Source organism: Mus caroli, unplaced genomic scaffold, assembly GCF_978045245.1.
Source record: "Mus caroli unplaced genomic scaffold, Mus_caroli_1 scaffold_11, whole genome shotgun sequence".
Lineage (NCBI taxonomy): Eukaryota > Metazoa > Chordata > Mammalia > Rodentia > Muridae > Mus > Mus caroli.
This window is the reverse complement of record NW_028227266.1, coordinates 87,963,692-87,989,245: the sequence shown is the minus strand read 5'-3', so window position 1 is coordinate 87,989,245 and position 25,554 is coordinate 87,963,692. Positions and strand designations below refer to the sequence as shown.

Sequence of the window (25,554 nt, the reverse complement as noted above, 5' to 3'; positions counted from 1 at the left end):
TGATGCTATTTATACATTCTTTGACATGATTAGTACCACCAACCTTATGGTACTTCATGGCTTATGTATTTGCCTTTCATTCTTATGACCTTAGTCTTCGCTATTTTAACATCAACATGACACAAGCTAAAGTCATCTGAGAGGAGGGCACCTCAGTGGAGAAATTGCTTCTACAAGACCAGGCTGGAGGCAAGCTTACAGATCATTTTCTTAATTAGTGATTGATGTGATAGGCCTCAGCCTATTGTGTGTGGGACCATCTGTAGAGTCATGATCCTGTATTCTATAAGAAAGTGGGCTGTAAAGCCATTAAGGAGTAGTAAGCAGGAGTCCTCTATGGCCTCTGCATCGATGGTGCTCCCAGGTTCCATTACTGTTTGAGTTCCTTAATGAGCTTCTCTCAACGGTCTGTGATTAAGGATATGTAAGCCAAATAAACCCTATCCTTCCCAAGTTTTGTATGGTGTTTCATCACAGCAATAGTAACCCTAAGTAAGAAACCCTCCATGGGGACTTGATGGTTTCCTTCGATGTCAGATTCCTTCCCACCTTGGGATTTGTACCTCAGAGTACTGTTCTATCTTGTTAACATTGTCCTTCCAAACCCCAAACCCCTCACCATCAGCCCCCCTGCATCCATCATTCTTAATATCTCCTGAGAAATCTACAAGGTTTTGATATAAAATTTCTTTATCCTGGTAAACTGGAGGCTCAGAATGTCTGTCTCTGTTTCTGTTTCTCTGTGCCCTGCCCCTCAACCCCTTCAATGTTTTTTAAGTTCCTGAAGCCTTTGGGTGTGCTGTACTCACTGGAGCAATATGGAGGCTTTTAATTAGTAATTGCACCTCCTCTATTTCCTTCTCTTCTCCCTCTTTATCGGGACATAATCTTCATCTTCTGATGTATTTTCTGGTGGTAATAAAATGTTGACCACTGGAAATAGAGTAGAAATAGGTTCAAAATAATAAATGACTTGTGGCACAAAGCTCTGGGACCCGGTTGGGGATTTCTTGCAAGGATCAAGTTGACCTTACGAGGTGAGTGACTTCAAACACATACCCTACCTTTCTTATATCAACATTGTCTGGGAAAAAATTCTTTTGGTTGTTATTTTTTTGTTTGCAACTTTTGGACATTCCCTTTGGGTCTCCTCTTACATCAGAAACAAAGCTTTGCTTTCTGACTGTGCTGTGCTCAGCAACCCTGTCCCCCCTCTGTTCAGCTCCCCTGCTTTCCCCAGTGGGGCAAATACAACCCTTCCCCACTGTTCCACAAGGGAAGGCATGAACCAGATGATCCGGTAAGATTCAACTATGTCTTACTGAGCATGTTCCTAAGCAATGTCCAATTGTATACACTTCCCTTTTGTTTTTTTGGCTGTCCTATGAACTTTTTATGGGATTCAAGTGAGCCCAGATTTCAAGGGAAGAGTACAACTGAATAAACTTAGGCACAAAATATAAGGGAATGCAGGGAACCACATATTAGATGGTTAGGTCACATCCAGTGGCCAGTACAATCCAGTTAGCAGAATCAGTAACAGGGTAGAAGGGTTTTTATGGATTACTAGGCAAAAAGTATAGAGTCACCATTTTACTACAGGAAATAGGGAAGAAGCTGGGAAAGGCTGTGGATAAGAGACAGAATCATGGTCAGACAATGTGGCCTATGAGGTGGGCTCCTGCATCTCTGTGGACACATTGATCAGAAAGATGAGTCCTTGAGTTTACACAAGGCTGAATCAGTGCATCCAAAGTAGAATACAGGACAGTCAGATAGACAAACATATATACATACATACATACATACATATATACATACATACTTCCCAATAAAGTAAAACCTGACCCCACTGCATGGTATTCACAGAAGACTTTGGGGAATATACTCTCCATTGATTCATACTCTAGACGAGAGAAGACTGGTGAGAAATGTACTAAGCATGAAGTACACAAAAGCCCCAGAGAGCTCAGAGGAAAGTTGTGACACACAGGAAGACAAAGCAAGGAGATCTGATGAGACAAGGCAGGAAAATGAGGTTCAGACTCAGGCAGGAGGACAAAGCCAGAAAGGACACTGGAAATATAATACAAGTGGCCATGCCTTTTAAATCCTGGAAACGTATGTGCCCACTCTGAACTAGGAATGTCTGAAAAGGAGGTCATAGCTGGACCAGAGTTCTAGATTCACTGTCAATTACTAGGCCACAGTTTCCAATACAGGTGTCAACATGTTCTTTGACCCATTCACCCTACAGGTCAGTTCAGTGTGAAGAGAACAGGCTGGTAATGAGCTCACATATAGCCTTCCCTCTATGCTTTTCCCCTTCTGACACCTTCCCCATATGACAGTATAGATTGAGAATGCAGTTACCTACCAGGAGCAACAGTTTTTGATGTCTTTCTTATCTCCCACTGCTGTACTTCAATGGCATCTGCAAGAAAATAAACAGAGTGGCTCACTCATTTCTGGCTGCAGAAGATATAGCCACATTGGTTCACACCAGATTAGCTTCAGCTTTCCACTGGCTCATTGACTCCTCATGTTACAGAGGGTGCTGCAGTGAGGCCAGACCACTCACTCTGCCATCCACCCACAAAGTGCCCTTTATAGAGAGACTTAACAGGCAAGAGAGGACCATAGAGGTGCTGTGATAAATCCTGCAGGACCAGCTGGAAGAGGATATCCTTCTTTGGCATTATTGGGCCTGCACTTCATGACTTTTGTATTCAGGTTCATATCAGTGACTATAGAGAGTTGTACTCCACTGATAATTCTATCATAAATCAGCAATCAGAAGTGAATGCCAGATGTCAAACAAGCAGTGCACAAGGAGATCTCTGACTTACAATCAAAGGCATGGAGCTTTGGCATCGTCAGAGGCAGGGGGAATGCTTTTATTTCTGAGTTTATTTCAGCTGTATTGCCTGCACATGAGTACCTGTGTACCATATGCATGCAGTGCAAATCAACATCAGAGGAGGACATCAGATATGCTGGAACTGGCCTTTCAGATGGATGTAAGAAGCAATGTGGGGTGCTGAGATTAGAATCTCATTCCTGTGGTAGAGCAGTCAGTGCTCTTGCTTAAAAAGCCATTCCCCAACTCCCCTGCCTCATCTTTAATTGCCAGTGGGGTTTGCTGTGCTTCTATACATTATCATTACGGCTGGAAGGAGAATCAAACAAACCTATATCTCACTGATGCCCTTCCCACTGCCATGGCCTGGCAAGCAGAACCAACCCGACTGCTTCACGAGCCCTTTCCTGTTGATCTCCACACGAAAATTACTTACCAGGAAAATTCTCTTTACTATCTAGAGCTTTTTGTTGTCATTCAATATCTATGTCTTTCACCTCAGCTATATCTGTAAGAAAATCAGAACAGTGGGTGCTACATGAAGTCACACTGGCTTGCATGAAATTAACCCCAGTTCTTCTTGGGATTTTCTATGGAGCTTCTGTAAGCTGTAGGCCGGCCTCTGTGTCCTAAACCAGGGATCTGGAAACGGCGGGAAAACACTGAGGGATCGCTGTCTTATGTGTGGGGCCTCACAAGAAGGAAAGAAAAAGATGATTGCTTCGGGCACAGTGAGCAACAGGTATTTATGCCAGTGCTGGTTTTAAACTTCATTTTTTAAAGTGTTGCTGGAGGTGCAGTAGGATATGGACTTAGTTGGAACAATGCTGACCCGGCACTGATTCCACTTAGGGTTTGACAGAGGACTAGAAACTTCAAAACAGGTGGTTGTCTGCAGCTTTTAAGAGCTGCTTCAGGCGAGAGGAATAGGGTTTAAAATAATAAAACAGAAGGTTGTCCACAGTCAAGAACTGCATCAGGCTAGAGGAATAGGGTTTAAAATAATAAAATAAAATAAAATAAAATAAAATAAAGGAAAATGGATTTTGAAATTCTCCCAGAGATAGAGAGAAATAGGTGGATGCCCTGTGTTATTCTCTCTGGCCCCTACAGCAGAAGTTCTCTGCCCTCTTTGGGTTGTCTAATATCTGGTGCATCAATCCGTTTGTGTGTCAATTCAGGTGTGTTTTGTCTCATTGTCTGAATGACTGAATCTTCTGTGTTTCATGTTGGAAAATAAAAATGGCTAAAACTTTATCTGCTGGTTCAGCAAAGCCTGAGAGTGGCCCACACTTTAGCCAAGAATCAAGCACAGCAGGAGAGCGCCTGCTGAAAAAAACTGCTTTTAAAGAAAAGGAGTCTGCACCTTCTTAGTTTTAAGGTTAAACAAACAAACAAACCCCAAAACCAAACAAACAACAAAAAAACCCTGATAGTTGGGGTTTTTTCTAGAAAATTCTCTGCGATCATAATTTTGTGTTTAGCAAGTGGCAAAGTGCTTTTTATCTTATAGCTAGAAAAATTAAAATTCTTTGATTGGTCCAAATTTATAGGATTCCTGTAGCCACTTAATTTGTGTTTTTTACTGGTCTTAAAGGTATAATATGCTCTGTGTTGTCTTCATCACAGAATATTAGCTTATAAGTTATTGGGTATGATTTAAAAGGTGTAACATTGGTAGTAAGACAGCTTTAAATTGGTAACTCAGGTTTGGAGTCTTTCAAACATGTGGCATAAAGCAGGCCAAAAAACTAGGCCTCTAAGGATTCTTCTAGTTGAGATAATATTTAATGAGATTCTTATCCTAAAAGGTAGACTTAAAGATAAGATTTTAAACAATGTCTCTTTAATGAAGCATTAAAATTTGCACTGTTATGCATTCATAGGTATAAGTTGGCAGCTAAACTTCATAACACGATAGTGATGTTTCTAATATTGATTTTAAAGATGATAAATTGTTTTGAAATTGGGTTGTGCTTTCCCAAGGTTGTAGATATTATCCTGATGTTGCAAAAGAAACTTAAAAATTATGAGTAAAATTGCCAATGTTCCATTGACTGCAGCTTGCAGTTTGATCGCAAATTTAAGATTTTCTACTCACCCATATATTGTTAATTAAGATGAGTAGAAGAGTAATCATCTTATGAGAGCACTAATACAGCTCTCTGAGGCCATACAGCCATACAAAGCTCAGAGCAGCCTCAGTGAAGCTTGTGTGGCTTTCTTTTGTTTTGCAAACAGTGCCTAGGGGAAGTTCTTGCCTGCCTTCAGGGAAATTTCTTTTTAGCTAAAAGAACATTGTTGCAGATCTATCCAGATGTTGTTCTAAATAAAGTTCAAACTCAAAGTTTATAAAAGGTCAATCAGACTGTAGAACTTATAAAGACATTACAATCTGGCTTGCCTTCTTCATGTAAAAGTTATTATAGATTTAAAGGTTTGGTTTTTCCTTTGCATCCTGATAATTGTAAAGGGTTTGCTTCCAGTTATCTGGTGATCACTGGAAAAATTTTGCCTCTAGGTATGGCTAATATAGCTTTACATTATGTAAGCGAAATTTTTATTGTCTCTGCTTCAATACAAGAAGGTGAGATTTTGAATCTTTCAGAGTTTGAAATTTTCAGTGTATATTGTTTCCTAAGTGGAAAATATTTTATTAGCTAATGCCTCTAAAGGGAAGCTTACTTCAAATCTTTGCTCTCACACAATGAGCTTTAAAGTTCTGGGGGGTAGCTATTGCACCAGAAAAGATTCAGAGGCAATATCTTTACAATATTTAGGGTTTTAGTTATACTAGAAAATTATGGTACAGAAAATCTAAGAACAAAAAATTGATTTGCTTCAAAATTTTATTTTCAAAAGCTTCCAGGAAATGTTAATAGGCTAAGACCTCACCTTAAGGTCTTAAAGTATCTTAAACCTTTGTTGGATGTTATCAAGAGAGATACAAATTAATTGGTAAAGAACAAAAGGCTTTTCAGAAAATAAAGGAATCTTTTATAATTGTTATCAATTATAATCAATGGTAATTAAATATTAGCTGCTTATCTTATTTATGGATATTAAATGTGCCCACAGCAATTCTTTGGAAGGAGAAAACATTAATGTAAAATCATCTTTCTTCACCTCAAAGTAAAGTCTTAACATCCTATTAAGGGTGCTGTGGTGCTAATTAAGAATTGTAATGAAAGATCCAGACAGAATATAAAGGTCATAGAAGTCCTGAAATTGGCAAAATAGATTTCATTGTTAGCAGAACTAGCTTCACTGATTTAGAAAAATAGAGGTGCACAATGCTCTGGTCACTCCTTGAACCCTTGTGTCTCCCAATGTTTTGACCGTTTCTTGAACCCATGTGTGTGCCCACTGATGAAGCCCATTGCCAGGTGTTTGTGATATTGGTTGCTGGGGAAGAGTTGGAAAATCTCCCCAGCAACCACAGCTGGGCCAATTCTGTGTTGTTACACCTGCACCAGACTCTTTCCTTGTACCCCTCCCATACCCATTTCTTGAGAATAGACATTGTTTAGATCTGGAAATCCCCTACTCCCCCCCCTTCCCCTTTCCCCCATGAGGGCCTATAAAAACTGGGACCTCTTTCCCCTCGAGGTCGACTCCTCTATCCCTGCGTGGGATATGAGTCATCCCCAGAGCTCTGGCTTTCCCTAAAGAAGCCTCATGTGGTTTGCATTAAGCTTGGTCTCTCGTGAGTTCTTGGGTGTCTGCTATTGTCCTGAGGCCTGAGCAAGGGGTTCCTCCAAGAGTCTTTCATTTGGGGGCTCGTCCCGGGATTGGTGAGACCACCCACATCTCTGAAGACCCACCTGGATGTGAAATTTTTTTTGTCTAAAAATATTTCTGTGAGCCAGGGAGGTTCAGTGTTGAAATTTGCAGCCACTCCTTTCGTGAGAAATAGAGACCTCTGCCTCGGGATGAGGCACTGAGTGTGAACAGCAGACATGTTGGAATTACCAGCTGCTGCTCGCTCTGGGGGATGCCCTGAGCCAGGGGAAGGACTCCAGGAGTCCGTCTGGGGCAGGAAGTGAAGAGTTGGTAGTCTTCCTAGATTGGAAGACTTATGTACTTCCCCGACTTTTTTGCATTTCTGAATTGGTTTTGGTTGTCCATTAGAAGATGGGCATTGGTCAGTGTGTGTTTGTTTTTTGTGTCTGTTTCCAGGCATTCATCAGTGTGTGTGTGTTGTGTCTGTTTTGTGTTTTCCGTGATATTGGATGATAGTACAGACTGTAACGACCCCCCCCCCAAGTTTGACTTTAGACCACTGGACTGAAATTAGATCAAGGGCCTCCCGAGTGGCCAGAGTCCCCTCCCCCTCCGCCCTATCTTCTGCCTCTGCAGGTCCCTGTCCTCGGCTCTGGGATTGCTGGTGCTGGTGGTGCAATCAGATGACTGAGCGAAGCCAATGAGCCCAGACTCCCCCAGCAGATGGAGCTCCTGACACCACTTCTGCCTTTTCCTTTGCGAGCTGTGCGCAGCCAGCTCACAGACCCGCAGTCTCTGCAGACCCTCCAATATTGGCCTTTCTCATTGCCTGATCTATATAATTGGAATGCTGGGTTCCCTCTAGACCGGCCAAATTACAACTACAACATGGCTCAAGGTAAGGAGAGGTTGGCAGTTTACGCCGGGCTCTAGTCCAAGGGAGCAACAAGACATCCCACCTATTTGGCTAAGATAAGAGAGGGAGAATAAGAGAGAGACAGAAGGAAAAGGGATAGAAGACAGGAGAGGAACTTAAGCAAGATTTTGGCCGCAGTAGTAGGAGAGTGTAAAGGAAGGAACAGGCCAGAAAATAGACAGACAGGGTACCTGGGCAACAGGGAACCTAGACCTGAAAGAAGAAGACCAGTCCAGAAGACTTTAGAGAAGGACCAATGTGCCTATTGCAAAGAAAAAGGACTGTGACTCAAATACTGGCACCGGCTACTCCAAGACAGGTGAAAGAATTCTTGGGCACCACTGGGTTCTGCAGACTTTGGATACCTGGGTTTACAACACTGGCTGCCCCCTTGTACCCTCTGACCAAAGAAAGTGGAGAATTCAGATGGATATCAGAACATCAGAGAGCCTTTAAAGAGGCCCTGTTGACTGTGCCAGCCTTGGCATTGACAGATCTAACCAAACCATTCATCCTCTATGTTAATGAGTGGGCGGGGGTGGCCAGAGGAGTTCTTACTCAGGCTCTAGGGCCATAGAAGAGGCCTGTGACATATATGGTTAAGAAGCTAGAACCAGTGGCCAGCGGATAGCCCACATGTTTAAAGGCCATTGCTGCAGTAGCCTTACTTTTTAAGATGCCAACAAATTAACTTTGGGACAGCAAATAACTGTGGTAGCCCCCTCCCTCCCACTCTCTTGAAAATATTATCCACCAGTCCCTAGACCGATGGATGACAAATGCCCAGATGACTCACTACAAGAGTCTGTTGCTGACTGAATGGTCGTGTTTGCTCCTCCTGCTATCCTCAATCCTGCTATCTTCCTGCCTGAAACGGATGACTCCTTGCCTGTTTACTGCTGTGCAGACATCCTTGCGGAAGAAACTGGGATCCATAGTGATTTACACAACCAGCCATGGCCAGGCATCCCAAAATGGTACACAGAAGCAGCTTCCTAGAAGGCCGTTCAGATGGCTGAGGGGCGGCCCATCAACGTCTACACTGATAGCAGTTTTTATAGATACCTTTTCAAAGTGGGTAGAGGCCTACCAAATGAAAAAAGAAACTGTCAATGTTGTGGTTAAGAAGATCCTAGAAATTTTTCCATGGAATATCTAAGGTAATAGGGTCTCACAGCCTTTGTTGCCCAGGTAAGTCAGGGAATGGCCATCCAACTGGAGATTAATTAAATTTTACATTGTGTTTATAGACCCCAGAGTTCAGGATAGGTAGAAAGTATAAATAGAACTCTAAAAGAGACCTTGACTAAATTGACCTTAGAGACCGGCGAGAATGACTGTACAGCCCTCCTTCCCTTTGCCTTGTTCCGAGTCAGGAACACACTGAGATAATTTAATAAGCTCATTCCATATGAAATCCTGTATGGTGTGGGGGCTCCCCAGCTCACTGAAATGGGGAAAATGTTAGATCCTCTAGAATTTAACCCTGGTCCTTCATTGTTTACACACATGAAAGCCCTAGAAGTGGTCAGAAACACTGCCTGAGAGCAGCTCAAAGAGGCCTATGAACCAAGAGATTTAATGGTACCACACCAGTTCCAGGTGGGAGATGCAGTTCTCGTCCGATGATATTGAGCTGGGAATCTAAAACCTTCTTAAAAAGGCCCTTACATCATGCTGCTGACCACCCCCACTGCTGTCAAAGTAGAAGGCATCTCTGCTTAGATTCATGCCTCTCACGTAAAGTGAGCTCCTGAAGAATAAATCCCCTTAGTTGACCACCCTCATTTCTACTCTGATGGGCCCTCTAATAATTTTGCTCTTACTGCTGACATGTGGCCCGCTAATTCTTAATAAATTGATTAAGAATTTTAGACCTCATTGTTAGAAAAAAGATTGGTGCCATCCAGCTGTTGGTACAAAGACAAAACCAGTCTCTGCAGAACCTTGAAAAAGAAATTGCAGTTTAGTTCTAAGATTAGAACTAGTAACTAGAAGTAGGGAATGAAAGATCCTGACAGAATATAAAAGGTCACAGAAGCCCTGATATTGGCAAAATAGATTTCATTGTTAGCAGAACTAGCTTCACTAATTTAGAAAAATAGAGGTGCACAATGCTCTGGTCACTCCTTGAACCCGTGTGTCTGTCAATGTTTTGATCGTTCCTTGAACCCATGTGTGTGCCCACTGATAAAGCCCATTGCCAGGTGTTTGTGATATTGGTTGCTGGGCAAGAGTAGGAAAATCTCCCAGCAACCACATCCGGGCCAATCCTGTGTTGTTACACCTGCACCAGACTCTTTCCTTGTACCCCTCCCATACCCATTTCTTGAGAATAGACATTGTTTAGATCTGGAAATCCCCTACTCCCCCCTTACCCTTTCCCCCATGAGGGCCTATAAAAACTGGGACCTCTTTCCCCTCGAGGTCGACTCCTCTACCCCTGCGTGGGATATGAGTCGTCCCCAGAGCTCAGGCTTTCCCTGAATAAAGAAGCCTCATGTGGTTTGCATTAAGCTTGGTCTCTCGTGAGTTCTTGGGTGTCTGCTATTGTCCCGAGGCCTGAGCAAGGGGCTCCTCTCGGAGTCTTTCAGTAAGATAAATTCATATATTTTAGAAAAACTATAACAAAAACATTTGTCTTAAAAACCTGATAAAGTGTCTGTTCCTTGTTCCAAACAGCAATTAAATTGGTTATTGCAGAATATTGATATTATTTGGCCTATTGCATACCATCATTTTAAATAAAATTAATAATCACTAAAGATAAGTTAAAGATTGTTTTTATGCATGCTTTTCTATCTTCTATAAATTCATGCATGCATGCATCCCATTTACTGTGTTTAAAAACAATCCTTCTATGGGAGAAAAGTATATGTGAATTGGATCACATGCTTATTCTTTTGAGTTTCCTCCTGCTTCAGCACAGATAATTAAATTGTGTGCTGTAGATGGTGTTTTAAAATATTGAATAATCAAGCTTTGTTTTGTTATTTATCAATATATATCTCAGAGCCTACAATTACTTAAAATTGTTCATCCCTCAGATACTATACATTCTCTAATTTGCAATGGTTTATGCATATAAAACTCATAAGAAAAAATGCTGTCCTTTTTAGAAGACTGTTTTTGGACATTTAAAAATTTGTTCTAGATTGCCTGGAGAAGACCCCTTAAGGAAATGCCATGCTAGATTTATATCTCAGGCAGATTACAGGCCTTACATAAGAATAATCTCCTTCTTTATTTCTTTTTCTTTTTGGTTTTTTTGAGACATGGTTTCTCTGTATAGCTCTGGCTGTCCTGGAACTCACTGTGTAGATCAGGCTGGCCTCGAACTCAGAAATCTGCCTGCCTCTGCCTCCTGAGTGCTGGGATTGAAGGTGTGCACCACCATGCCTGGCTGAAAAAAATTGTTCTTAATGTCCTCAGTTCCTACCTGTTTCCACATAATGGTTTTAACCCTTGAGGACTTATACTTAATCAATTGCTGGCCTTACAAGTGGAAAGAGCTATTGAAGAATGATTTGTCACTTAAATAGATTACTCTTTGCCTTTACATCTGTTAATTTTTAATACTATTCATATGCCTACAGGATTGTTTTGGCAAAAGGCTCCTCTAATGTGGATACATTTGAGGATTTCTCCTAAATGTAATATCCTGCCATATTATGAAGCAGTATCTCAGATGATCATACTTGGAAGGAAACAGGCACTATCTTATTTTGGCAAAGAGCCAGATATCATTGTTCAGCCTTACAGCGCAGAACAAGATACTTGGCTGAAGCAGAACAGTATGGATTGTTTGATTGCTCAAATAGGATTTATAGGAACTATAGATAATTATTATCCTCAAGATAGGTTGATAAAAATGTTAAGTGTACATGAGGTGATATTTCCTAAAATGACTTCCTTACAGCCTTTATATAATGCTCTATTGATTTTTACTGACGGCTCCTCTAAAGGGTGAGCTGGATATCTTATGAATAATCAACAAATAGTCATAGAGACTCCTGGCCTCTCAGCTCAGTTATCAGAACTGACAGCAGTACTGAATGTCTTTGAGTTTGTAAGTGATGCTTTTAATATTTTTTTGATAGTTTATATGTTGCACAATCAATTCCCTTATTGGAGACGTGGTACGTTTAATATGCCAGTGGGATCTCTGTTTGCAAAATTGCAAAACATCATTCTAGCCTGAAAAAATCTGTTTTATATTGGTCATATACGAGCTCATTCTGGTCTTCCTGGACCTTTAGCTGCAGGCAATGATTACATCGACAGGCACTCACAAGGTGCATACACATAAACATAGGTAGGCAAATGATTAATACACATAAGAAAAATAAAGCTAAAATATGTTTAAGGTCCAGTGTCTGTGAGTCCATGTGTACATGAGCACGCAAGTATCCTCAGCTTGTGGTATATGCCTTTGAGTGAGTACATGTCTGTGCCCATATTCTTGGAGGCCACAAGAGAGTATCCACTAGTCTGCTCTGTTGTTCACTTCTCTGATTTCTTCCCTTCAGCAGGGTCTCTCACTGAAGCTCAAGTTAGGCTGGCAGAGATGTGCTCTTGTCCCTACCACAGGCAGTGCTATGGTATAAGCACAGACATAGTCTGGATTTTTCTATATGTGTCTTATTGAGTTAGACTCAGGTCCGATTGATTTCATATCAAAAGTTCTTTCAAGACATTATATGGCCATGCAGTGGTGATGCACTCCTTTAATCCTTGAACTTGAGAGGCAGAGACAGGTGGATTTCTGAGTCTGAGGCCAGCCTGTTCTACAAAGTGAGTTCCAGGACAGCCAGGATTATACAGAGAAACCCTGCCTCAAAAAAAAAAAAAAAAAAAAAAAGAAAGAAAGAAAAGAAAAAAGAAAGAAAGAAAGAAAGAAAGAAAGAAAGAAAGAAAGAAAGAAAAGATATTTCTGCATACAGAATGATGGTGTCATATATTTCTAATGTTAAACACCACATATCCAGGGTGTTTGTAAATAGAAAAATATTTTGATTTTTAATATTCTACATACTTATCCATTTTATTTATTTATAATAAACATGTTTCTGGTTGCTATAGTATTTCTAGGATATCCAGTATACTTTTGAGTTCTTTGGATTAGTTTTTGTTTTCCTTCTCTTTTTTTATTGTCCTTTTAAGGCAGGATTTCTCTGTGTAGCTGTCCTGGAATTCGGTCTGCAGTCCAGGCTGGCCTTGAACTCAGAGAAACACCTGCCTCTGCCTCCCAAGTGCTGGGATGAAAAGTTGAAAAGTGTGTGCCACTACACCAGGCCATTCTATTCTTTCTCTCTTCTGTCTTCTCTCTCTCTCTCTCTCTCTCTCTCTCTCTCTCTCTCTCTCTCTCTCTCTCTCTCTCTCTCTTTCTCTCTCTCTCTCTTCTGTCTCTGTTTCTGCCTCTCTTTCTCTCTGTCTCTCTCCAGATGCTAAGGAAGCCCAAGATCCCATGTATTGCCAGGCATAGTAGAGCTCAGAGTCAAGGTGGTATTGATCAGGAGGAAGATGTTGTAGAAGGACAAGAGAAAGAGCTTATAAGGTGTCAGGAGAGTGAAGAGCGTTGGCTGGAGGAGAGGCCTGGGTCTTTATGGAGCACACTGCTTAGAAGCAGGAGCCCCCGAGATTACAGTGAAGACAGAATCTATTCAAATTACACAGATGGCAAAAGCTAGCAGTACACAATGAGAATGCAGGAGAACCAGATATACCTCATTACACCTACTGAAGTCATTTGAAGAAAATGGACTTCTTATTTGAAGAGTGAAATATACAAGTACACTAAAGCATAGAGGATAGACAGGCAATGTCCAGATAGGTCCTAGGAGGGTTGAAATAATGTTGCTAAGCCCTAGCACATGGATACTAGTTCATGGGAACTATCAAGTCCACACTCTGCATCTTATAGATTGATCTCAGAATGCATGAAAAAAAATGCCCAAAGCTGGGCCAAAGTCAAGGTTCTTCCTCACTTACTAGATCAGTGGTTGTAAGACAGGGCCAGCTCTCTAATCTCCATTGACTTTGTCATGTCACATGCCAGTCAGTGCATGGTGAGAAAAGAGACTGCAAATGAGTTAAAAATCACACAATTGACATTTATTTCCCAGGCCAAACTCAAAAGTCTTTATGCCGGTTAAGCTGTGCCATTCTCTGGGTGCCCTTGAAACAGGTCTAAACATTGACCCGTGATTATAACATGACACCACTTTGGACTTCTCTCTCTTTATAGATACTCAGCATTCTCAAGCTAAGGGGCAAATTAATCCTTTCATCCCTAGGTTGTTTTTCTTAAAGTATTTTGTTAAAGGGGGTGGAAAATAATTTAGGTATCATTTTCATAGACAGCTACTGCTTATCCTTATGCCTCTGAAAGAGGAAAATCAAAGAAACTTTCTGTTTTCCTTGTCCTTATGATTTCTTTCCCACTCTCTCATTCTCCCAAACACAGAGTGTAACATGACCACTGCTGGGACCCTCTCCCACTCAATCTGACCAAGAAGGATTTTTATATAATTCACCTCTACTCTGGAGATTCTTCAGATCTAATCCACATGGATCACCCACATGTGGGGGCAATCAGTACCAAGAGTGGCTCACCTTGTCCTGCCTACATTAGGTGAAGCACACTGGCTTATCCAACATGTGATCCATCCAATAGCTGACTGTGAGCATCCACTTCTGTGTTTGCTAGGCCCCGGCATCGTCTCACAAGAGACAGGAATATCTGGGTCCTTTCAGCAAAATCTTGCTAGTGTATGCAATGGTGTCAGCGTTTGGAAGCTGATTATGGGATGGGTCCCTGGATATGGCAGTCTCTAGATGGTCCATCCTTTAATCACAGCTCCAAACTTTGTCTCTGTAACTCCTTCCATGGGTGTTTTGTTCCCAATTCTAAGAAGGGGCATAGTGTCCACACTTTGGTCTTCATTCTTCTTGAGTTTCATGCGTTTAGCAAATTGTATCTTATATCTTGGGTATCCTAAGTTTCTAGGCTAATATCCACTTATCAGTGAATACATATTGTGTGAGTTCCTTTGTGATTGGGTTACCTCACTCAGGATGATGCCCTCCAGGTCCATCCATTTGCCTAGGAATTTCATAAATTCATTCTTTTTAATAGCTGAGTAGTACTCCATTGTGTAAATGTACCACATTTTCTGTATCCATTCCTCTGTTGAGGGGCATCTGGGTTCTTTCCAGCTTCTGGCTATTATAAATAAGGCTGCTATGAACATAGTGGAACATGTGTCCTTCTTACCGGTTTGGACATCTTCTGGATATATGCACAGGAGAGGTATTGCTGGATCCTCCGGTAGTACTATGTCCAATTTTCTGAGGAACCGCCAGACTGATTTCCAGAGTGGTTGTACAAGCTTGCAATCCCACCAACAATGGAGGAGTGTTCCTCTTTCTCCACATCCTCGCCAGCATCTGCTGTCACCTGAATTTTTGATCTTAGCCATTCTGACTGGTGTGAGGTGGAATCTCAGGGTTGTTTTGATTTGCATTTCCCTGATGATTAAGGATGTTGAACATTTTTTCAGGTGCTTCTCTGCCATTCGGTATTCCTCAGATGAGAATTCTTTGTTCAGTTCTGAGCCCCATTTTTTAATGGGGTTATTTGATTTTCTGGAGTCCACCTTCTTGAGTTCTTTATATATATTGGATATTAGTCCCCTATCTGATTTAGGATAGGTAAAGATCCTTTCCCAATCTGTTGATGGTCTTTTTGTCTTATTGACGGTGTCTTTTGCCTTGCAGAAGCTTTGCAATTTTATGAGGTCCCATTTATCGATTCTCAATCTTACAGCACAAACCATTGCTGTTCTATTCAGGAATGTTTCCCCTGTATCCATATCTTCGAGTCTTTTCCCTACTTTCTCCTCTATAAGTTTCAGTGTCTCTGGTTTTATGTGAAGTTCCTTGATCCACTTAGACTTGACCTTAGTACAAGGAGATAGGAATGGATTGATTCACATTCTTCTACATGATAACAACCAGTTGTGCCAGCACCATTTGTTGAAAATGCTGTCTTTCTTCCACTGGATGGTTTTAGCTCCCTTGTCGAAGATCAAGTGACCATAGGTGTGTGGGTTCATTTCTGGGTCTTCAATTCTATTCCATTGGTCTACTTGTCTGTCACTATACCAGTACCACGCAGTTTTTATCACAATTGCTCTGTAGTAAAGCTTTAGGTCTGGCATGGTGATTCCACCAGAGGTTCTTTTATCCTTGAGAAGAGTTTTTGCTATCCTAGGTTTTTTGTTATTCCAGATGAATTTGCAGATTGCACTTTCTAATTCGTTGAAGAATTGATTTGGAATTTTGATGGGGATTGCATTGAATCTGTAGATTGCTTTTGGCAAGATAGCCATTTTTACAATGTTGATCCTGCCAATCCATGAGCATGGAGATCTTTCCATCTTCTGAGATCTTCTATAATTTCTTTCTTCAGAGACTTGAAGTTTTTATTATACAGATCTTTCACTTCCTTAGTTAGAGTCACGCCAAGATATTTTATATTATTTGTGACTATTGAGAAGGGTGTTGTTTCCCTAATTTCTTTCTCAGCCTGTTTATTCTTTGTGTAGAGAAAGGCCATTGATTTGTTTGAGTTAATTTTATATCCAGCTACTTCACCGAAGCTGTTTATCAGGTTTAGGAGTTCTCTGGTGAAATTTTTAGGGTCACTTATATATACTATCATATCATCTGCAAAAAGTGATATTTTGACTTCATCTTTTCCAATTTGTATCCCTTTGATCTCCTTTTGTTGTCGAATTGCTCTGGCTAGGACTTCATGTACAATGTTGAATAGGTATGGAGAATGTGGACAGCCTTGTCTAGTCCCTGATTTTAGAGGGATTGCTTTAAGCTTCTCACCATTTACTTTGATGATGGCTACTGGTTTGCTGTAGATTGCTTTTATCATGTTTACGTATGGGCCTCGAGTTCCTGATCTTTCCAAGACTTTTATCATGAATGGGTGTTGGATCTATATGAGACAAAATAATTATCAACCACTATACCCAATTAGAAATCCCACAGTACCTTTATCATTCTTTACTGCTGTTTTAGCTGAAGGAATGCTACTTGTGGTCCCTTGACCTCCGAAGGGCCCATACCCTACTTCTTTTTAATTCTTTTTAATAGCGCAGAAGCTAGGAATACATTTAAAGGAGGAAGTTGCATCAGCCTTTTGGTAGAAAACTCAAGCAAACTAACAACTACTGAGTATTTGTGCATTTGATCTGACAGCTTTTTCCAGGTGCAGTCATTAGAGTGAGACTGGTGCTTCAGGAGGATCACTGTATATTGTCTACAATGAGTCAGGCATTGAAAGGACTTCACAGGAATCTCAGATAAAGCCTAAACATAGATGGATATGAAAACACAGAGGGAAGAGTCAGATGACTGAGCATGCTGTGTGAGTGTGCTGCCCAATGGGCTTCACTCTAACCCTTCTTAGAGCCACAAGCACACAGCCACACCCATGCAATGCCTTCAGCCACCAACTCTTCACTATAACACAAAGACTTCCTTCTTAGTTGGTGGAGAAGGACTTCCCATGAGACTCACTAGACTAGAACAGATCAATCTCTTTAGTATATACTGTAGGAAAAGCACAGGCATTGCTGGAGTGCCCTGTGATGTCTGTGACATGCCAGAGGACCTCAGCTACATAGGAGTAACTGTACCTGGACTCAGGGATGCATTTATTTCAGAACATTGTAGAACACTTGTTTACTCTTCATTCTTACCAACTACATCTCAAGGGCAATGTATGGCATTGCCATAGTGGGATGTAGGGGAGGTAAGAAGCTGTGAGACCCTGTGACTTTTTACCCAAGGTTACAATGATAGCTGCATTCATGCATCAGTGGCCATCTTCCCTGACAGATCCAACTGAAGGTACACATACCTTTCTACCTTTCAGCCCAAAAGAAGTTGTGGGATTCCTGGATCAGTAAACAGGTCCTTCCTTCACCATCCTCACACTGTCAACTGGCTCTCAGTGACTGAATCTGGTCACTGAGGAACAGAATCGGGAGGTACCAAAGCCTGCAGATGTCCCACTGATGACTCAGACTCCAAGTTAGGGCAACCCCGTTCTCACATGAAGGTGTGCAAAAGGGAGTTTCTTGTTATCTGGTCACACCTAGATAAACCCTCAACTGGAGGAGACTGGAAAGGCAGCTTGGTGTCATTGTAGATTACAAACGTCACCACATGCAGTGTTGGGCTCCCATCGTCAGAATCTGTGGTCAGACTAGAAGTGTGTGGGATTTCTATCTCTCATGCTTGTGGATGTATGTCTGCAGGCAGATGGAGAGCAATGCCCTGGCTGTGCCCACTGTGGTAATCATGGCAGAGTCTGCACTCTCTGTGATTCTGACCTACTGAAGGAAGATGCTGGGAATATGGAATATAGGCATCACTAAGTCCTTGCTCCACAAAGTGTCTGTTGGTCTGCATGGAGAGCCTCCTCACTCACCTCTGTGCTCTGGTTTATTCCTCACTAGACTACCACCATAAAGAGAGAAATGTGATGAACTTTCAACTCATATTTTTTTGATAAAATGTGTATCCTATTATGGTAATTCAATAGCTTCTCACTAGAGATTGGAGTGGATAATCTGGATGACTATCTTGGAAAAAACAGGTTTAGATGCAACCTGGTAAAAAACCATTCCAAACTAATTACAGGGAGCATAGATGGATCCAGTGAGACTACACAAATGCCTTTAGCCTAATTTTTTTTTAACTTAGGAAACTACTATTTTTCAAAACAAAATCCAAATTCTTCTCAAGAGGTAACTTAGATTATAGTGTTGCATTCACATATAAGTTTACCCAATATTTTTTTTTTAAGATTTATTTATTATATGTAAGTACACTGTAGCTGTCTTCAGACACTCCAGAAGAGGGCGCCAGACCTCGTTACAGATGGTTGTGAGCCACCATGTGGTTGCTGGGATTTGAACTCTGGACCTTCGGAAGAACAGTCGGGTGCTCTTACCCACTGAGCCATCTCACCAGCCCAAGTTTACCCAATATTAATACAATTTGTTTCTAAAACGTGTCTTAAGAGACTTGGCAATACATACTGCATCTGCATTTTCTATCTTCCACCTGAAATTTAAAGGAGAGAAAAGGGTATGCAGTGCAGGTCACACTAGTTTTTGTTTGCATGGGTCTTTGAAAAATATATCAACATGTTCATAATGCCAATCAGCATAGGTAAGTATCTTTAAGTGACAGATTATGTATTAGTATATTCTGTGATGGTACCACAGAAGACTGGAACTTCTTAGTTGTGCCATTTCCCACTTTTCCTATTTCAAAGGCCACATTAACTACCACTATCTGTTTGTCCTCTGCTCAGTGTTCTGTAAGTCACACTGCAACATGCTTGAGCAGCTTTAGAAGTCAGCTGTGGAATTAATCCCTTCTGCAATATGGTCTCAATTACTTATAGTAATGCTTATGTGTTAAGTCTTACCACTTAGCATCCCCACCTGGACATATGAAGCTTCCTCCACACTGACCTTTGTGGGACATACTGCATGTACGTCAAGGGAACTTGACATGATTGTCAACTTGTAAATGAAATTTATACATTTTTCCAAAATAGGAACATTTTTCTCCTATAGGAATAAAAGGTCCTATCACACAGACTGTGACACTTGACACTGGGTGCTTTGGTGCTCTGTTCAGTCAGGACCAGGCTACTACAATCCCACTTTTCCCTTGCTTAAGCTAAGTCTCCCAAGACCTAAGATAACTCTGCTCAACATTGTTGTTAAAATGGGATTTTGACTGAAGAATAAGATCATTAAGTAACATTTCTATCTTAAAGAAAGGCCTTCTTACCGACTCCATACTCTCTCATGTGCTTTCTGGGGCATCTTGTGCAAGTGTGTTGTCAGTATTCTCCGGTATGTCTAAGAGGACAGAAAGTGACCGTCAGCTCATGGAACTGCTTACAACTTATGCAGCATTCTTGCTTGGTGTGGGGAAAAGTGTAGGCAAATGCATGTGATTAGACCTAATGAGCAAGTTGATTGGTTTGCTGCTAGCTTGTCTTCCCTTGAAGGCAAATTAAAGAAAGACCTAGAGAGATATGAGTAACAGAAATACTACATTTCAAGACAGGGGGAACCCAAAGTAACATAATAATCCATCTTTGATTGTGTATTATTCAATTACGTTTTCACACATATTTTGTTTGGTGGGACACTTTTGCATTTCAGAGAACAACTTGTAGATCTCATTCCCCTCTTTTTTCATATATGTTCTAGAGATTTCAATTTCAGGTCATTGTGCGTAGTGGCGTCATCCATTTTCCTGGAGAGGACAACTCTTCTTCATAAGTGTAACCTAGGATACTCACATTGCCCTGGGCAACTCTGCCCATCCATTCAGACCATGTAGATTCAGAGACAGGAGGAGTCTACAGTCTTGGGCTGTCCTGTTTGCTCTCATCTAGAACCCTTACCCCATCTCACTTCTCAGTTTCAGATCCACGTAGTAGCCAGATCCATTTGCTTTTAGGACTTGTCTGAAACAGGATTGTTACCACATATCTCTGTATCCACAAATTCCTCAAGAGCCAGGTAGAAGTTGGATCTGCTATTTCGCTTGGTAAATCTGACTCCATTTCCTCTGTCCCTGTTCCCTACTCCCAAACGCAGGTCAGGGATAGCAATGATATATGCATTCTGACTTACTGAAGTTAAACCAGAACCTTCACCCAAGTGTATAAAAATAGAAAAACTAAAATTATCCCTATTGTAAGTTGATGTTTTGTAAGTATAGATCTCAAAAACCCCAACAGATATAAGCAACATTTTCAGTAAAGTGTTAGAATACAAATTCAACTTTAAAAAATCAGAAACCTTTCTATATACCAATACAAAGAAGGTGAAAAAGAGATCAAGGAAACATTCGTATTCATGGTAGCCTCCAAAATTAAATATTTAGAAGTAAATTTAAAAAGGGAAGAGGAAAATATCTACAGTGAAAATTTTATATCCCTCAAGGAGACACAATAAAGAGGAAACACCATTATGCTCTTGGATTGGTAGAATTAACAATGATCATCCGACAAAAGAAATTCCAATAGTCAATGCAATGAAATTCAAACTCCATGTGACATTCTTCACAAAAATACAAAAGTCCTAAAAACTCGTGTGGAAGCACAAAATGATCAAGAATAGCCAAACGATCAAGGTTTGCCTGTGCAAGTGACCATGTTGGAGGAATTAACATCCCAGATATTCTGCTATATTGCAGTTTTAGTAAGAAAGATAGCATAGTCATGGCACAAAATAGATATGTATATCAATAACACACAAAACTCATGCACACAATTAAAACTTTTCATAGTTGGTCATTATTCCAAATAATCACAAGCCTACATCTTCAACGAATAGTGAGGGGAAAGCAGGGAAAGTGGGGAAAGCACATGTACAGTCATGAAATTAGAGCTTTGACTATCACCCCGCCCCAAATCAATTCTAAATGGATCAAAGGTATGTACTCACTGATAAGTGGATATTAGCCCAGAAACTTACAATACCCAAGATACAAGATACAAAGCACATGAAACTCAAGAAGAACGAAGACCGAAGTGTGGACACTTTGCCTCTTCTTAGAATTGGGAACGAAACACCCATGGAAGGAGTTACAGAGACAAAGTTTGGAGCTGAGACAAAAGGATGGACCATCTAGAGACTGCCATATCCGGGCATCCATCCCATAATCAGCCACCAAACGCAGACACCATTGCATACACTAGCAAGATTTTGCTGAAAGGACCCAGATATAGCTGTTTCTTGTGAGACTATGCCAGGGCCTAACAAACACAGAAGTGGATGCTCACAGTCAGCTATTGGATAGATCACAGGGTCCCCAATGGAGGAGCTAGAGAAACTATCCAAGGAGCTAAAGCGATCTGCAACCCTATAGGTGGAACAATAATATGAACTAACCAGTACCCCATGGAGCTCGTGTCTCTAGCTGCATATGTATCATAAGATGGCCTAGCTGGCCATCAGTGAAAAGAGAGGCCCATTGGTCGTGCAAACTTTATATGCCTCAGTTCAGGGGAATGCCAGAGCCAAGAAGTGAGAGTGGGTGGGTAGGGGAGTGCGGGGGAGGGTATGGGGGACTTTTGGGATAGCACTGGAAATGTAAATGAGGAAAGTACCCAATAAAAATATTAAAAAAAAAAAAAAGCTAAAACAGTAAAACAAACACAGAGGCAGCCCCCAAAGTCTTTCTGAATAGGACTTCATTTACTCAGTAATTAAGGCTGAAATGGACAATTTAACCCATAAAACAACAAAAAGGGCTGTATAACAACAACAAAAATCAACCCTGAAGATGAAAATAGAAGAGAAAGGGTATTTGCCAGCTGCATCTCGGATACAACATTCATAGCCAGAATATACAAAAAAAAACTATAAAAATAAAGTGATTAGTATACAAATGATCTAAGCAAAAGACATGACAAAGATGATAAGGCCATAAAATCTCAACCGTATAGTTGCTTAAACAGGACCAGTATCAAGACAACCTCTATTGATATGCCACTATATAACAAGAGCTACAGGTAATCAATGTGTAGAGAGAATTAGTTTTCTCCAGGAGTGGGCCCCCTCACAGATGATCTAATTCCAAACTAACAGCACTAAACACGCATATATACATAAGAGCAACATTAAATGGAGTAATCTTAATGTAACAATAGTTATAACAGAAGAGATAATATATTTGAAGGGAGAATATGGGATGAGTTGGATTGGGGAGAAGAAGGAATAGAGTGATGTAAAGTGGACCCAGCAAACTCAGCAGCAGCAAGTTCCACTGTGTCCCTTTTGAACTTTATTACCTGGACTATAGTTAGGACAAGGACTTAAGGAGCTGAAGGGGTTTGCAACTCCATAGGCAGAACAACAATATTAGCCAACCAGACCCCCCAAATCTCCCAGGGATTAAATCACCAACCAAAGAGTATATATGGAGAGACCCACGTCTCCAGCTGCACATGTAGCAGAGGACTGCCTTATCTGGCATCAATGTCAGAGGAGGCCTTTGGTCCTGTGGAAGTTTGATGCCCCAGCATACGGAAATGCTAGGCTGCTAGAATGAGGCAGGAGTGGGTGGATGGATGGGGGAGCAACCTCACAGAAGCATGGGGTAGGGCTAAATAAATTAAATAACCGAAAAATAAATAAAATTTTAAATTGATTTTATTCCTTTGTATTCACAACATGAATATTCACCTGAAATGGTTGTGTAAAGTTAGCTACAAGGTACACAGAGGCTCAGCATGTGGAAACACTTGCTGTACACACATTAGTAATTTGTTTTGGAACCCTAGGACACATCAAAATAAAAGGAATTGCCATGTGAGTGCATACCCCAGCATAGGCAGTTGCAGAGAAAGGAGAATGCGGGGACTGGTTGCCTCAAACCTTGGTCCAGCTTCAGTGAGCAGACCTTGATTAAAGGCTAAGAGCAAGAGAATCTAAAGAGCAAGAGTTGTTTTAATTTACTTTTTTAATACTTTGAGAATTGATTATGATTACCTTTTTCCCATTAATTTATTTATTCACTTCGCATCCTGATCACAGAAACCTTGATACCAGTCCTCCCTTCATACAGCTCCTCTCTTCAAAGGCCCCTTCTACTCTGAGAAAGGGGAGCTCCTGCACCCTTTGCTGTACCAACCCACCCTGGCACATCAAGTCACTGCAGGACTGGGTATATCCTCTCCCACTGTGGCCAAACAATGTAGGCCAGTTAGGAGAACAGGATCCACATCAGGCAACAGTGAGGGACAACCCTCAATCCAAATCTTGGGGTACTCACATGAAGACTAAGTTGCACATATGCTATATATGTGCAGGGTCCCTGAGCTTGCTCTTTGGTTGGTGGTTCAGTAGTGGGGAGCCCCCAAGTGTCCAGGTTAGTTGACTCTGTTGGTTTTCTTGTTGAGTCTGTATCCCCTCTGTTTCTCTCAATTCTTTCCCCAACTTTCCAAGATCGTTTCAACAAGATTCCTGAGCTCTGTCTAATATTTGGCTATGGGTCTCTACTTCAGTCAGCTGGTGAGTAGAGTCTCTCAGAGGACAGTTATGCTAGAGTCCTGTCTAAAAATATTGCAAAGTATCATTAATAGTATCAGGGATTGGTGTTTGCCTATGGGGAGAGTCTTAAGTTGATCCCGTTATTGGTTGGATATTAGTCCAGTCTCTGCTCCAACTTTGTCCCTGTATTTCTTGTTGGTAGGACAAATCTTGGGTTGAATATTTTGTTAATAGATTGGTGTCTTTATCCCATCACTGGGAATCCAACCTGGCTACAGGGGGTAGCCACTTCAGTCTCCCTATGCCCCACTGCTAGGAGTCTCAATTAGAGTCACCTTCATAGACTTCCTGTAGCCTCTCCCAAACCACATCCCAGGTCTCTGACACCTCCTAGAGATGTACTGTTGCACCTAATTTTAAAAATACACGCTTAATCCAGCAAGGGACTAGCAGACACTCCCCTGATACATAGTGAGCTCCCACAGTATCTAACACTTCTAGAGATCCTGGCTATCCTCTGAGAACAGTCACCTGTATTGGTGAAAGTGCTGCCCATTCCTCCTTGACTGGTGCCAGAAATGGCCATCTCACCCAGCTCCCACAGATACCTTCACCAAGCTGCTCCAGTCTTTCTTTGTTTCCTGCCTGGTGCCAGCAATGGCCATCTCACCCAGCTTCGTGGAAGGAAAACTGTAGGAAGCCAACTCTAAGATGGCGCCAGTTTCCGGTGTGCCATTGTAGTAAACAACACCACTGCGCAGGCAAAACCCCAAGTCTGGCACCAACCCCTCAGGAGCAGGTACATGCTAATTAGGTGACAGCGGTTCAACCTATCACAGGAGGACACAAAGCCTTTCCCTGTGCTGGGGTGCATATAAGCAAACCTCCCTGGGTGCCCAGGGGTCCCCATAGCAGCATTGAGGCGTTCCTGCAATAAAGGCTGTTGAGAAGAATCCGACCATGTTGTGTCTTCCTTGCTGGCCGAGGTGGGCACAACATCTGGTGGCCCATATGGGGACCCGAGGACGATCTCACAGATTCAGAACTCTTCAGCTACTGAACTTCAGCGCTGGTAAGTTCCCAGGATATTGGGACGATAAGGTTCCCTGAGTAAGAGAAGGGACTATGATAACCTCAGTGTAGCGATCAATAGATCCTCGCTGTGTAGTTATGTTTTTTTCTCCCATTCACCCTTTGTGGGTAGGTCTGATAGTTTTGGTCTTGTTTGTTCTGATATATGGACTCTGTTACTGTTTGAATTGTCAGACAGTCAAGACAGGTCAGAAAATCCTTACAGAGCAACAAGAGAGTATGTTGGAAGAGGAGAAGGGCTTAAAAGAAAAAAAAAGAAAAAGAAAGGAGACATAGTGTTATCAGGTAGACAGAAAGGACAAAACAAAAGAGCCAAGGAGGAGGGAGGAGGAAGGCAAATTAGCTACCGTCCTCCTCCCTATGCCTCCTCAGCAGCCGCCTATAGGCGGACCTTCTGTCCGAAGGTTTGGAGAGAGGTTAGATTCTCCTTGCTGGGATGTCCTATTTTCACCGACCAAGCAGGGCAGAGATATCATGAGTCTCTAGATTTCAAAGTAATCAGGAATTTGGCCGAGTCCGTGTGGACATACGGCCTAACTGCCTCTTATACTGTGGCTCAAGTAGAGGCCTTGAATAAACACTGCATGACGCTGTCTGATTAGGTAGTCTTGGTGAAGGCATGCCTTTCACCTGGGCAGTATTTAGATAGGAAAGCCTTCCTTATTGAATTTGCAAATGAACAGGCAGCAGCTAATGCTGCTGCAGGAAATCCAGCATGGGATAGGGATATGCTGCTTGGTCAAGGTCGCTTTGCACAACAACAGACAGGATATCCAGTGCAGGTGTTTGAGCAGGTGAGTCAGATTGCCATAAGGGCGTGGAAATCATTGCCCACTGGTGTTGACGTG

At 41.6% G+C, this 25,554-nt stretch overlaps 1 protein-coding gene across 2 annotated transcripts in view; it reads right to left on the bottom strand.

The window, feature by feature from the left end:
- The window catches only part of LOC147002106 (5-formyltetrahydrofolate cyclo-ligase), a 91,790-nt gene that overhangs the window by 8,789 nt on the left and 57,447 nt on the right, over positions 1–25,554 (bottom strand). Inside the window, exons 3-4 of one of the 2 annotated variants that reach the window (XM_085827872.1) lie at positions 2,378–2,434; positions 810–933 (exon numbers count right to left, since the gene is read on the bottom strand). In XM_085827872.1, coding sequence (XP_085683998.1) covers positions 851–933; positions 2,378–2,434 — 140 coding nt within the window. In that variant the 3' untranslated portion in view covers positions 810–850. The remainder of the gene's footprint in view (positions 1–809; positions 934–2,377; positions 2,435–25,554) is intronic. The other variant, XM_085827871.1, reaches the window with a different exon arrangement.